This window comes from Coregonus clupeaformis, chromosome 1 (assembly GCF_020615455.1).
Source record: "Coregonus clupeaformis isolate EN_2021a chromosome 1, ASM2061545v1, whole genome shotgun sequence".
Taxonomy (NCBI): Eukaryota; Metazoa; Chordata; class Actinopteri; order Salmoniformes; family Salmonidae; genus Coregonus; species Coregonus clupeaformis.
Window position 1 is genome coordinate 81244392 of NC_059192.1, and position 14827 is coordinate 81259218.

A 14827-nucleotide genomic window follows, 5' to 3' on the forward strand; every position below is an offset into this window, starting at 1 on the left:
CTTTGAAAATGAAATCAAAGTTTATTGGAAATAAATCCTTTTATTTTACCATATTTGACTGCAGAGTTAAATGTGGAGTAGGTTTTGTAGATTAGTAGGAAAAAACATCACATTTATTCCCTTTTGAGATTAAATTTTAAGGCAGCATAATGTGAAAACTGTGCAAGGGGTGTGTAGACTTTCACTAGCGACAGTATAACGGAATAATATTTGATTTGGGAGTTATCTGCAAAGTAACTTGAGTCTAATTCAGCTGAGCAGGAAATAAGAAAAGATCTCCTAGAGTTTTATGATATGCAATTTCACTCTCACTACATATGTAGCAGTTTTTAATTCTCCATAGACCTGGATATACATCCAACATAGTATCTGTGTTGGTGTCAGCTTCTTGAGGTCAACAGTACAACTCCACAGGTCCGTATGCCTGTGTTTATAGGCTCATTATACCAGCAGGCACTATAAAATATGCTCCGACATGCAGCTGCTACACAAGCTGCCAACACCTGCTAGACTGCATAAATAAAAATAAATATTTAAAAAAGGAGACCGCCAGCGCATTAAAATGCACTTTGGTCCAGACTTGCTGCTTTCATCTTCAGATGGAATGCGATTCGGAAAGGAAATAGGAATCACTAATGTAGATAGGGCATGGCGTGTCCCTGCATGGCCAGTTAGGAGGATTAGCTCCTCTGCAGGTCAGTCCGCCAGTGAGCCAGTCTAATGAGTTTCACCCTGACGCACCTCACATTGTCCACGCTCCATCAACACAAATGTTAACATTGTCCGCTTAGCAGCAGTGGAGACCTGGGCCGTTCTGCCCCGCCGGCCCCCTGGCCTCCATCCACAGAGAAGAAAAGGTTAACATGGTCCAGGCTATTGATATGGAGCGCATGCGGTCAGAGTGCAGAGGCACGAGACAGTGCAATATTGATGAGGGTTTTCTGAGGACGTAGTCACGTTCCAGAAGCATGGAGAAGGCTGAGAAGGAGCTGGGAGAGGGCCAAGGGGCTTCTTGCCATGATTTATTTACACCAAATCAACTTCATACTGAACTTAATCAATAATGAAATTTACATAGACTGGTTCATCACCAGTCGCCATGTCTGAGCTGATTCCGGCTGTTTCTCCTAATAGCACATCTCAGCTTGGGACTGATTTGACTAATGCAGTGCCACACTCGTGGTGGACATATTTGAGTGTCAGTCGGTTGACAAATAATTTACCTCCACTTAACCCCTTACACTTGTGGGGATTGGCCTATACGGATAGGGCTAAATTGAAATGTTTCTTACAAAAGAAATATGGAAAGTATATGCATAACCATGGTAGCAATTAAAAGGTTAGACGAAAGGTGAGGACAACAGTTCACCTGACTAGACTGAATCCAAACATTATACTTGATTTTATGTGCATTTTACATTTACTGTACTTTGCCACATTTGTTGATAATGAAATCTGAAAACACTCTGGACACATTCAGTTTCATGGTAAGAATATTCTTGGAAAATGTGCGGTAGGTGCAACATAAGACAAAAAGATTCCAAGGGTTTGAGTGAGAGGACTAACTGGTGTCTCCAAGTGGCCATGCACCTCTCCAAAGTGTGCACAGTTCCTAAGTAATGTACTTTTATGACTGAAGAGTATTCAACTATACGTTTAAAAAAAAAAAATTTAGCTCTCCTAGCTGTGCTGTTGAGGAACTACAGCAAGCACTTGTAGTTGTTTTGATTGGAACACAACCCTGTATCCCCGCCTTTACACAATTACAGTTGTTTACGCAATCCAAAAACGGTCCATTATAAATCGCAATCTGGGTCAGGCGGGCATCATTTGAAAGCTTGTTCTATTGCCAACATGACTAGCAAAATTATGAAATACGATCTTACAGTGTTAGGCTTTCACAAGGCAATTCAGAGAAGCAGATTTTGGTGCGCATAGAATGGAGTCATGAGTGCATTCAGGTGCGTGGTCCACTGTGAATTTTCTTCACAGTACAACAAACATAAGCTCATTCTGTTCAGGACAACAAAGGGTATAACGCCATGTCATATTGTAACTGTACATCAAACAGTGATCATAAATGTTGACACTGTATATTACATGAGGTTTATGATACAGAAATGTGAAGTACACATTTGGACTCACGGGTGTTTGGCTTGCTTGTATGACATCAAAGCGGTATTTATTATAATCCTCAACGTACTGGATCATCTTCCAAAATACATTGAGTCCTCGTAATTTACAGCATTTCCCTCACTCAGGAAACAAAACATTTGCAAAAGTTGCCCAATTACCAGGAGGGGTGGGAGCAACTTCTTGTTGCGCGTGCGGAGCTCAAGTTCAGAACGGCTGTCAGTCAAAATCAATACAGAGCGGTGAAGCGGCGACCCTCAGCTCTGACGTCATGTATAGCATGTTAGTGTACAGCCACTGCGTTCCAATTTAGGCGCTTATCGGTGTCCAAATCTGCCATTTCAACCTGTATACGGGTATGATTGTAAAGGGCTACCGTCAGATATCATAGCCAAGTACCCAGAGTCAACATAACTGCAAAACTGCAGCACAAAAGAGTAGTCATTCAAATTAATACCTTCCGGAGAAGCCCAGAAATCGATGGAGATCACGTTCGCTTCCATCCTTTTCTTCCTCCCTATTCTGTAATATTAGGTACCTATGCCAGCCAGGCAGGCCCTGTTTCAGCCTCGCTGGCTCCAATCTTCTCCCCCCGCGCCAGTCGCATGCTAATGGCGAGGCTTTATGCAGCCTGCCACGAACGGCACATACATCACTGGGAGAGCCACGACCTGCCTAGCACCAGCCTGCCTGTCCGCTGCCTCCTCCACCATGGGACAAAGGCCTGGGCTTTGTGTGCTCTGCAGTCCAGGTTACACCTGAGAGGGCAGACAGAGGGGACCCAGCCACCCTGAAAATAGGGCACTTTGAGGAGTGGCGTTCCATGACCGGCAGAGAATCTGTCTGCCCGCCCGGGCTGGGAGCCGCTTAAACAGGACAAATGGTGGGAGGCTACAGTAGGATGGGGGATGTGGAGGAGTAGGAAGTGAAGCTGGAGGAATGGAAAAGGGACACCCTCTTATTGCTTTTGAGAGTGTGTGAAAGTGGCTTAGCAGTAGTAAAGTAAAAGCAACTCTGAACTGTGACGTTCCTCCATAGAAGCCAGTACAGCGAGGCGAATGTTAGGTTGGCCCTGCTGTACTGCTGAAGGCTCAGTGGGAAAGGCCAGTCTTGATGGTGTCACAATGACCCTAATCTACTGGATGCCTAAGTCAGTCCGAAAGAAAGCTGAGAAGTGTATAGTACAAAATATACAGTATTGACTTATTTCACATTACTTTTTCCTCCCAACTTGTGAAAATCGAAGCGCAGCTCATTAAGTATACACTGCAGTGTGAAAGTGAGTGTATAAATTCAAGCGACAGTCAAATGGTGTTACTGGGTGGACATTGACCAAAGTGAAAATTGAATGTACATGAAATAATAACGTTAATTTCTATGATTAGCTAGTCTAACTCGTATCAAGTAGGCGTACATCAATGTAAATGTATGGCGTCTTATTCTGATTAAAACCTGTAAGACAATTCTAATTTCTAAGCCCCTGTTTGAATCTAGCTACTTGTGTTGGGCATGTCAGTTTATATTGTGAAACTAGAGTAATCTGTGGCCATTTGTCTTCCTTTTTGATGACATTTTTGTAAAGTGGTGCTTCAAAACAAGTCTTGTCCCAAAATTATTCAGCTAAATCTTAATTTATTGCTCTTACAAAGCAAAGTGGCAAAGGCACCCATTTTCTCAGCACTGTTGGCACCGAAATTGCCATTTTTAACATAATCAGCGAAAAAGCAGTATCTGCAGAAAGGGAACCATTGTGTTTCTTCTTCATTTTCCATTACTGGAGGTGCATAAACACACATCTTATCCCTCCCCCACCTGTCCTTGTATTGTCACAACGTAACACCTGTATTCTTAGCCCTCCATTGATCAATATGCTCGCTGCAGTCAAAGCACTTTAAAAAGCATACATTATTCATTTTGTACTATATTCTTCTCATTTGCAAGATAACACAGCTCACGAAGAAACACGAAGAAACAAACATAACCTTCCAGAAGTACGGTATTGGTTATGTTTCATCAAATCACGTTGTTTTCTTAATGCATAGATTATTCAGGCTCAACTGAAAATTCAAGTACAAATATAAATGAACAAAAGGTTCCCGTAAATGAATGATGCTGCTCCTACAGCATAACAAATGTTACGCCTGTGCTGTTGATACATTCTAGCCTATGTATACTGCCTGGGAATAACACTTGCAGAATCCTCATACACATGTCGTTAATGCAGATTTGAAAATCTATCCCGCACCCCTAGTATGAATTCGCCATCTTTCTGAAAATGTGAGTCTAAAAAGAGTGAGCAAACTTCCTCAAAACGTTTTTCATACTATAATTCCAAAGTTCCTAAAACTGCTGCTTTTATTTTGTCTGTTTACCCACCATAACTGCTCACATAACAGTTACGTGCAATCAGCCACTCAATCCACTAACCTTACCATACTGCCACAAATTGAAGCTCTTACCTGAAATACAGTAGCCACTAACATTATCACCATGGATGCATGCATGTAACTAGAAAACAGAAAGACCAGCACGCTTGACCTAACAAAGGGATACACTATCAGGGTGAATTTCACTTTAACAGCCAGAGATACAGCAGACATTGAGTGGCCAAGACTTGAGTGGGCAAAAAATTGGGAAGTGGGTGGTGTTATTCTCCAGCTGAGCCGGAGGTGAAATTCCACATGAACGATAAAGGAATTTACAGCTGAACAGCATGAGTGAGCATTCAAATCTCTTGACAAAGGAATATATTCAAATGTATGTACTGTTGTCTCCGGCTGGAGCAGTTATATATGCATTCTTTATTTTAAAAAATCAAATTAATTTGAAATCAAACTCAATCAAGTCCAAGAAGGTTACCTTGTCGGCGTCCACTTTGCCCTTGACGAACTCTGACCTCCAGAACTGCAGGGCCTGGTCCAGAGTGAGGCCGATGCCCTTGAGGAAGAGTCCGTACTGCATGCGCCCGCCGTGGCGGAGGTGGTGGCTATCCCTCAACCCCCGGTGGAGCTGCCTCATGCACAGGGGGTAGGACTTGGCCGATAGCTAGAGGAAGAGGAGACATTAACATATGCAGGCAAAAGGCAAGTCAACTATCTCACTCTACCATGGTGGTAATGCAATCAACAAGCTGCATGGAATGAACCATTTCATCGACCAATGACTTCATATTCCATATTTTATCTTTGCTCTATGAAAGCACAGATATGCAGCCAGTTTGTTATGTCGCCTGCAATATCCTAATACAGACTAAGCTAAAATGTCTTCCTGATTTCATCTAGGCCTGGCTTCCTTATCACTTAAAGCTGCGGTGGTACTATGAAATAAATACAGCTCAATATCATGTAAATAAAGCACCTCTACATAATTGCCTTCCTGTAGACTTTTTCCTATCTTGTTCCATGTTCCCATTTTATTTTTAATGCCCTCACTGTAGCACAGAGATGTAATGAAAAGTTCATTATAAATTAAATGTATTATTAATGGCTGATAAGAGGAATGCTTATTTAGCAGACTTGCGGGAGAGAGGAGTTGCGGTACCTGTCTAGCCCAGCCATCTGGTGATCAAAATGTTCTATATTAGCCACTCTTAGCCCAAGGCCAACTCCACAGGTGCCGATCAGAGGTAAAAAAAAAAAAAAAAAAACATTAATTTTTTTTTGATCCAAGGCCATAGACAGCCTTTTAATTCTGGTAGTAGAGTCTAGTACTGTGAGGTTGGAGACACAGCACCAGTTACCATCAGGTTAACTAATCTGTTGAGCACCACATCAAACAGTGAAGAGCTTAAAGCCCTCAGGTCTCGGTCTCACTCGTCCACACATGACAGGACCAAGTAGTAGAGGAAAGTCTTGCCAGTAGAGCAGACAAAAGCTGCTTTCCTGATCGACCCATAGCCTTGGTTTATTATCCATTTCCTGTTCACCTTCATGGCATGCCTGCGTCAGCACACTTAGAAAGAATGCTGTGAATTTGCCATTGAAAAATTTAGTACTAAATATGTTTTGCATAGAAAAAGAAAACAAAGCATTGTGTGGGTGACATTTCCTGTTGTATTGGGGGCAGGGAACATTTAATCCTGATTGCAAACATTTGAAGTCGAGTTCGTTGATTGAACGGAAATGTTCTTGTTTATGCGCCAGATCGTAAAAGAGCTTCTAATTTGATACATTACTTCCGTTGACAGCGAGTAAATGCAAACAAAATCTGAAGGACGAAATTAGCATTTGCTGACGGGCCACTTAATTGGAGCAGCAGCGGTCTCTGAAATGGAGAAAGTGAAGAATGCACAGGGAGTCTGAGCTGTGGCCTCGGTCAGTTTAACTCCCCCTATGAGAGACCACAATGGTTCATAAAAACCCCTTCGGAATCCCTTCTGAATGGCCATGTAGAGAACGGTCTGTGTCGCTAACGCAAAGACAGTAATCCTTGTGAAAACTGAAGACACAATTTGCCAAAACATATAAGCATGACATGACCCTGTGCAATCAATAGACAATTATTTAAAAAAGGTCTTTAAGACTATGTGCGAACTAGCTACTTGTTTTTATTGTGATCCTAAGGAGGTCTGATTATGGGAAAGCAGCGATGTAGTGGTAATAAAACATTAAAAGGCATTTACCCTCCACTACGCCACTGATGGAAACACACAGTATGGACCAATAATGAGATAGGTGGACAGAAAACTGCTGATATGACTGTTTACATTTCTGATATAATCAATATCCTCTCCATCTTACTTCTCCTCCCTAGTATAAATGTGCCCTTTGTGTTTCAATGCATACTCACCGGATCGATCTGCTCCAAAGAAATTTTCCCAATACTCTTCTGTATGCTGTAGTCCTGACCCACATAAGCATGGCTACAAGGACAGAAATGGACCAACAAGAGAGGGGCAAAGAGAAAGAGAAAATAGATTACTCCTGTCTATAACAATAGGTCCAGATAAATAACACAATGTCATTAGTCTACAAAGTGCTACAGCAGGACATGGTTACATGGTTATGGCTCAGGGTCCATTTAAGACCTTGAGACCACCGGCTCTATTACCTGGGGCTGTGATAACAAGCGTACTCTCAGCAGTCCTCATAGAAAGGTGTAATTGTGCACTATACATAAATTAAGTCTGACTTATTAATTGAATGGCGGCTTGCAGATACATTTTTCACCAAGTCCTTTAAGGCATAGTAGGGGGCAAGAAAAATATGTTTTAAATGCCCTTAAATTTGGGAAATAGGTCTAATGGGTCCCCTGTAGCTCAGTTGGTAGAGCATGGCGCTTGCAACGCCAGGGTTGTGGGTTCGTTTCCCACGGGGGGCCAGTATGAAAAATGTATGCACTCACTAACTGTAAGTCGCTCTGGATAAGAGCGTCTGCTAAATGACTAAAATGTCAATGTAATGGAAATGTTCAAATAAAGTATGGGGACCAGTGTTTCTGGAATAAGTCAAAAGTAACATTGTTCCTGCATGTTTTGCAGTTGTATCCATTTATATTGTCCCTCCCAGCAAAATGTTACATTGGTCAAGATCAATCCCATTGATCGATATCTGTGTGAATGATTTCCCAGTGCCTGACATTTGAACAGGAGCCCTCCATAAATTAACTGACTTGTCTTTGTGCAACTTTAGTATGCCTTGCCAAAGAACAACGGATCAATGAAGAGGCTCCCCAGAGTCCCTATGTATTACACAACCTCAGTAATCTTACCCAGTTAACAAAACACATGGGGTTACATAACTGGCTGAAAATTACAGGAAGATACTAAATTAATTTACACACTTTCAAATCAAAATATTGCTTCAATATTGCATTCTCTCAAATTGCCTAATTTGGGCATCTTGATTTGATGGTTTGGTGCCATGGGTAAAGGTCAAAACCATAATTAACCTACCATAATTAACCTACGAAAGCTTTATAAATGTGAGGTGTGTCTTCTCACTCTGATCACAGAGTCTTATGGCACTGATATAATCCAGATGACAGAAGTTGAGACTAAATGCCATTTGAACGGCCACTCGATTAAACTGGAACTCAACAGCCGGGTTAATCAGGTTTGTAAAACCGTATCCTGTATGACTTAGATTAGAGGCCTTGACCACCTAATTGCCCATGAGGCAACATTAACACAATATATTGGGTCAGACAGCGATCATTTAGAAGAAATGTGTTTAAACAAGGTCCTTTTTCAGCATCACTAAAACGGTGTAAACCTGAGCAGGGCTAAAAGCTCAGTGCCATTGCCTCTGTCACACGAACTTCTTAACTATAGCTGCAAACTTCTTAGATGAGGACATTTCATCTTATTGATTTATCATGTTGACTTACGGTAAACCAATATCTAAAAGCTTTGACATTTCATGGAAAATGATAGTGAATTATAACTGTATTTAATCAAATATGGCGCATTAATCATTCAGAATGTAGGTCCTATTAATTTTTGAATTTTCCTAGTATGCCTTACAATTCTAAAGGAGAGGTGGTGCACATTATTTTAAAAGGGGGATCAATGATGCACTCTAGAAGCTGCCTTCTGAAATTGGTTAAGCCACATTTGTGGTTCCCAGAGATACAAAGACAACTTTGGCCACGGATGAAACTGGACCGTTCCCTGGTAATCTAGCTTTTACCACAGAATGTCTCAAAGTGAAATGGAATAATCTGTGGGACCCAGCGACCGACGGTCCAATGAATACTCAAGCACAGGCTTTGGGCTTATGCTGCCTGCTCAATTCTGATGGAGCGTGGCCCTGCCAGCTATCGCTTTTGCGTCGAAGTCCTCTTGTTTTCCCGTTTCGATACAACAGCTGGTTTGCATGAGGACTCGGGTTTGTTTCGAGGGCACAAGCTGGCCCCATGACACTACCTTATCTGGCTGCCCCAGCAAGCATAGCCATGCATTGGAACACAGTGGAAACCATTCTGCAGTCGAAACAACCTAAGTGCCTGCAATGACGGATCCAATTAAAAGAGGCCTCAATCGGGCTTAATTAAAAACCAAATGACACGGCTGGTTGGTAGAGTTGCCTTTGGGGAATGCCTCCGTTGTTCCCCTATCCTTCACAATAATTGGACGGTGCAGGAAGGCTGCAGGAGGGCTAGATGGCCAGTGAGACGCAGGTGGAGGGGCTTTAATCTAGCCCAGGACATCCTGGTGGGTCCTTTTCTGAAAGCCAGGATGGGCTTTAGACCTGTAGGGCCCAGGTTGGATCATTCCTACACAGAGCAGGGGACTACGCCTGAGGCTATTTCAGAAAGCCATTGAAAGAGAGAGCATGTGTGGAAGAGATTTGAAGGAAGGAGAAAGAAAGAGATTGCGGAAAATAGAGGATGAAAGAGCAAAAGGCCGTGAGGGGGTAAAAGCACAAAATAAAATAGAGTCTAGTAATCTGCAGAGAGGTCATCGTGGTGATACAGAGGGGGATTCCTTGGCTTTATTTTGCTAAGGCAGTCTCTGCCGGTCATGGGTGGGTGGGTACTGTCGGGGCCTGGCTCTAAAAATAAAATCCCTGGCTTCCAGTTGACACATTAGCTTTGCTGTTTGCGTTCCATTATCACAGTGTTCGGAGACATAGGGGACACGGTCTCAGAGGGAATCTAGTGTTAGGAACATTAGGCCTTTTCAGGGAAAAGTGGCACACAAAGCGGAGTCGGGAACATTTGTGAAGTGAATTTGAGTCGACGTAGAAATTAACTTAAAAATAAGTACTGTTTTTTTAGGGGGTGGGGTGGGGGGAATCGTTTCTCACAGCTTTTTGGTTGAACTGCTATTCAACAGAGGACTCAAGGTGCGAGTTCACCACAGTTATTTCAGTACCCTTTCAATCGGGTCCCTGCATGCCCCATTGGTTTTGTCAAGCTGTATTTTTTGGGAGTGCAACCATGACTATATTGTCATAATGAATAAACTAAAGCAGCAGCAGAGAAAGCAATAATGCTACTAATGATGCCAATTACCTGAGGTGGTTAAGCAGAGGTTGGAGTCGTTCATCAGACTGCACTGCCGGTAGGGAGCGGGCTGTCAGCTGCAAAATAAAAAAAGGGCACCACATGAGAAACAGTAGCACATCAACATGTTTGGAAAACATCAGTGAACGTTGCTGAAAGTTGCTGCAATAATTCAATGTTACTGTAATAATACTTCAATCTAAAAAGCATAGCATAAAGCTAAGGTCTTACAAAGTTTAACATCCTCATTGAAATGACATCACTCCTTATGGAGAGAGGAAGTGTTTTTATTATCTTTGCCAGTTGGAAGAGTTAGGACACCAACCCAGCGATGTGATTCATGTTTTACACAAGAGATGTGTTATGAAACTCAACCACGAAGAGCCTTTTATCCCTCTCTGCACAAATTCCACAATTCTCACCCACCATTTTTCTAAACGAATACAGTGCCTTGCAAAAGTATTAATCTCCCTTGGCGTTTTTCCTATTTTGTTGCATTACAACCTGTAATTTAAATGGATTTTTATTTGGATTTCATGTAATGGACATACACAATATAGTCCAAATTGGTGAAGTGAAATGAAAAAAATAACTTGTTTAAAAAAAAATCTAAAAAATAAATAACGGAAAAGTGGTGCGTGCATATGTATTCACCCCCTTTGCTATGAAGCCCCTAAATAAGATCTGGTGCAACCAATTACCATCAGAAGTCACATAATTAGTTAAACAAAGTACACCTGTGTGTAATCTAAGTGTCACATGATCTTAGTATATGTACACCTGTTCTGAAAGGCCCCAGAGTCTGCAACACCACTAAGAAAGGGGCACCACCAAGACCAAGGAGCTCTCCAAACAGGTCAGGGACAAGGTTGTGGAGAAGTACAGATAAGGGTTGGGTTATAAAAAATATCAGAAACTTTGAACATCCCACTGAGCACCCTTAAATCCATTATAAAAAAAATTGAAAGAATACGGCACCACAACAAACCTGCCAAGAGAGGGCCACCCACCAAAACTCACGGACCAGGCAAGGAGGGCATTAATCAGCGAGGCAACAAAGAGACCAAAGATAACCCTGAAGGAGCTGCAAAGCTCCACAGCGGAGATTGGACTATCTGTCCATAGGACCACTTTAAGCCGTACACTCCACAGAGCTGGGCTTTACGGAAAAGTGGCCAGAAAAAAGCCATTGCTTAAAGAAAAAAATAAGCAAACACATTTGGTGTTCGTCAAAAGGCATGTTGGAGACTCCAAAAACATATGGAAGAAGGTACTCTGGTCAGATGAGACTAGCTTTTTGGCTATCAAGGAAAACGCTATGTCTGGCACAAATCCAACACCTCTCATCATTCCGAGAACACCATCCCCACAGTGAAGCATGGTGGTGGCAGCATCATGCTCTGGGGATGTTTTTCCATTGGCAGGGACCGGGAAACTGGTCAGAATTGAAGGAATGATGGATGGCGCTAAATGCAGGGACATTCTTGAGGGAAACCTGTTTCAGTCTTCCAGAGATTTGAGACTGGGACGGAGGTTCACCTTCCAGCAGGACAATGACCCTAAGCATACTGCTAAAGCAACACTCGAGTGGTTTAAGGGGAAACATTTAAATGTCTTGGAATGGCCTAGTCAAAGCCCTGACCTCAATCCAATTGAGAATCTGTGGTATGACTTAAAGATTGCTGTACACCAGCGGAACCCATCCAACTTGAAGGAGCTGGAGCAGTTTTGCCTTGAAGAATGAGCAAAAATCCCAGTGGCTAGATGTGCCAAGCTTATAGAGACATATCACAAGACACTTGCAGCTGTAATTGCTGCAAAAGGTGTCTCTACAAAGTATTGACTTTGGGGGGTGAATAGTTATGCATGCTCAAGTTCTGTTTTTTTGTCATATATATATATATATATATATATATATACAGTGGGGAGAACAAATATTTGATACACTGCCGATTTTGCAGGTTTTCCTACTTACAAAGCATGTAGAGGTCTGTAATTTTTTATCATAGGTACACTTCAACTGTGAGAGACGGAATCTAAAACAAAAATCCAGAAAATCACATTGTATGATTTTTAAGTAATTAATTTGCATTTTATTGCATGACATAAGTATTTGATCACCTACCAACCAGTAAGAATTCCGGCTCTCACAGACCTGTTCGTTTTTCTTTAAGAAGCCCTCCTGTTCTCCACTCATTACCTGTATTAACTGCACCTGTTTGAACTCGTTACCTGTATAAAAGACACCTGTCCACACACTCAATCAAACAGACTCCAACCTCTCCACAATGGCCAAGACCAGAGAGCTGTGTAAGGACATCAGGGATAAAATGGTAGACCTTTATTAGAAAATGGAAGAAGTTCAATATGACGGTCAATCACCCTCGGTCTGGGGCTCCATGCAAGATCTCACCTCGTGGGGCATCAATGATCATGAGGAAGGTGAGGGATCAGCCCAGAACTACACGGCAGGACCTGGTCAATGACCTGAAGAGAGCTGGGACCACAGTCTCAAAGAAAACCATTAGTAACACACTACGCCGTCATGGATCAAAATCCTGCAGTGCACGCAAGGTCCCCCTGCTCAAGCCAGCGCATGTCCAGGCCCGTCTGAAGTTTGCAAATGACCATCTGGATGATCCAGAGGAGGAATGGGAGAAGGTCATGTGGTCTGATGAGACAAAAATAGAGCTTTTTGGTCTAAACTCCACTCGCCGTGTTTGGAGGAAGAAGGATGAGTACAACCCCAACAACAACATCCCAACCGTGAAGCATGGAGGTGGAAACATCATTCTTTGGGGATGCTTTTCTGCAAAGGGGACAGGACGACTGCACCGTATTGAGGGGAGGATGGATGGGGCCATGTATCGCGAGATCTTGGCCAACAACCTCCTTCCCTCAGTAAGAGCATTGAAGATGGGTCGTGGCTGGGTCTTCCAGCATGACAACGACACGAAAAACACAGCCAGGGCAACTAAGGAGTGGCTCCGTAAAAAGCATCTCAAGGTCCTGGAGTGGCCTAGCCAGTCTCCAGACCTGAACCCAATAGAAAATCTTTGGAGGGAGCTGAAAGTCCGTATTGCCCAGCAACAGCCCCGAAACCTGAAGGATCTGGAGAAGGTCTGTATGGAGGAGTGGGCCAAAATCCTTGCTGCAGTGTGTGCAAACTTGGTCAAGACCTACAGGAAACGTATGATCTCTGTAATTGCAAACAAAGGTTTCTGTACCAAATATTAAGTTCTGCTTTTCTGATGTATCAAATACTTATGTCATGCAATAAAATGCAAATTAATTACTTAAAAATCATACAATGTGATTTTCTGGAATTTTGTTTTAGATTCAGTCTCTCACAGTTGAAGTGTACCTATGATAAAAATTACAGACCTCTACATGCTTTGTAAGTAGGAAAACCTGCAAAATCGCAGTGTATCAAATACTTGTTCTCCCTACTGTATATATATATTTGCATCTTCAAAGTGGTAGGCATGTTGTATAAATCAAATGATACAAACCCCCCAAAAAATGTAATTACAGGTTGTAAGGCAACAAAATAGGAAAAATGCCAAGGGGGGTGAATACTTTCGCAAGCCACTGTATCCCATAAGCATCAGACTTGGGAAGCTTCCAATTGGAAAACATGTTTGTAAAATTGAACAAGAAAGAAATACCAAGAAAGTCTGAAACGTCCTCAGGCCTTTAGAAAAGATGCAGAGATGTTAAATTTATGATATATGGATCCGACGAGGTCCAAAATGGCCACCGAAACAATTAAAGCACATACAGATATTTTGCCCTGCAAGGGTCATCAATTACTGCTGAAGCCAGCATGACAGGATATCTGTTTAGTGGAGCTAGAACAGAGACAATGAAGAGATGTGGCATTGGGAGCTTGATCAAACTATTGAAGCGGCGACAAATTGGATACCGTGGCCAGTCCACTGTGCCCTTTTCAGTCAATTGATCATCGCCTGCAGATCATAGGCGGTATCTTTCAGAGATTAAGAGCCAGACGAAAAAAGAAAAGAAAAAAAAAGACGCTGCAAACTGTAAAGGATGTCGTCTCACGGAGCTGGAGACAGATTTACTGACACAAGGGTCAGTGTTCCCCTTCCTCTGTACATTTACCTACAACAGCTGCTCGCCCTATTGACTGCTTCATTTTTCATGTGCCTTTTACTGAGGAGTGGCTTCAGTCTGGTCACTTTACCATAAAGGCCTGATTGGTGGAGTGCTGCAGAGATGGTTGTCCTCTCCAGAGCAACTCTGTGGAGCTTTGTCAGAGTGACCATCGGGTTCTTGGTCACCTCACTGACCAAGGCCCTTCTCCCCCGATTGCTCAGTTTGGCCGGGCGGCCAGGTCTAGGAAGAGTCTTGGTGGTTCCAATCTTCTTCCATTTAAGATTGATGGAGGCCACTGTGTTCTTGGGGACCTTCAATGCTGCAGAATTGTTTTGGTACCCTTCCGCAGATCTGTGCCTCGACACAATCCTGTCTCGGAGCTCTACGGACAATTCCTTTGACCTCATGGCTTGGTTTTTGCTCTGACATGCACTGTCAACAGTGGGACCTTATTTAGACAGGTGTGTGCCTTTCTAAATCATGACCAATCAATTGAATTTACCACAGGTGGACTCTAATCAAGTTGTAGAAACATCTCAAGGATGATCAATGGAAACAGGATGCACTGGAGCTCAATTTCGAGTCTCATAGCAAAGGGTCTGAATACTTAAGTAAATACTTTTCTTTT

General features: G+C 42.6%; 1 protein-coding gene across 2 annotated transcripts in view; it reads right to left on the reverse strand.

The window, feature by feature from the left end:
* The window catches only part of prim2 (DNA primase subunit 2), a 90473-nt gene that overhangs the window by 23898 nt on the left and 51748 nt on the right, over positions 1 to 14827 (reverse strand). For both annotated transcript variants that reach the window (XM_041887783.2, XM_041887774.2), the window contains exons 8-10: positions 10090 to 10157; positions 6922 to 6994; positions 4993 to 5178 (exon numbers count right to left, since the gene is read on the reverse strand). In XM_041887783.2, coding sequence (XP_041743717.2) covers positions 4993 to 5178; positions 6922 to 6994; positions 10090 to 10157 — 327 coding nt within the window. The remainder of the gene's footprint in view (positions 1 to 4992; positions 5179 to 6921; positions 6995 to 10089; positions 10158 to 14827) is intronic.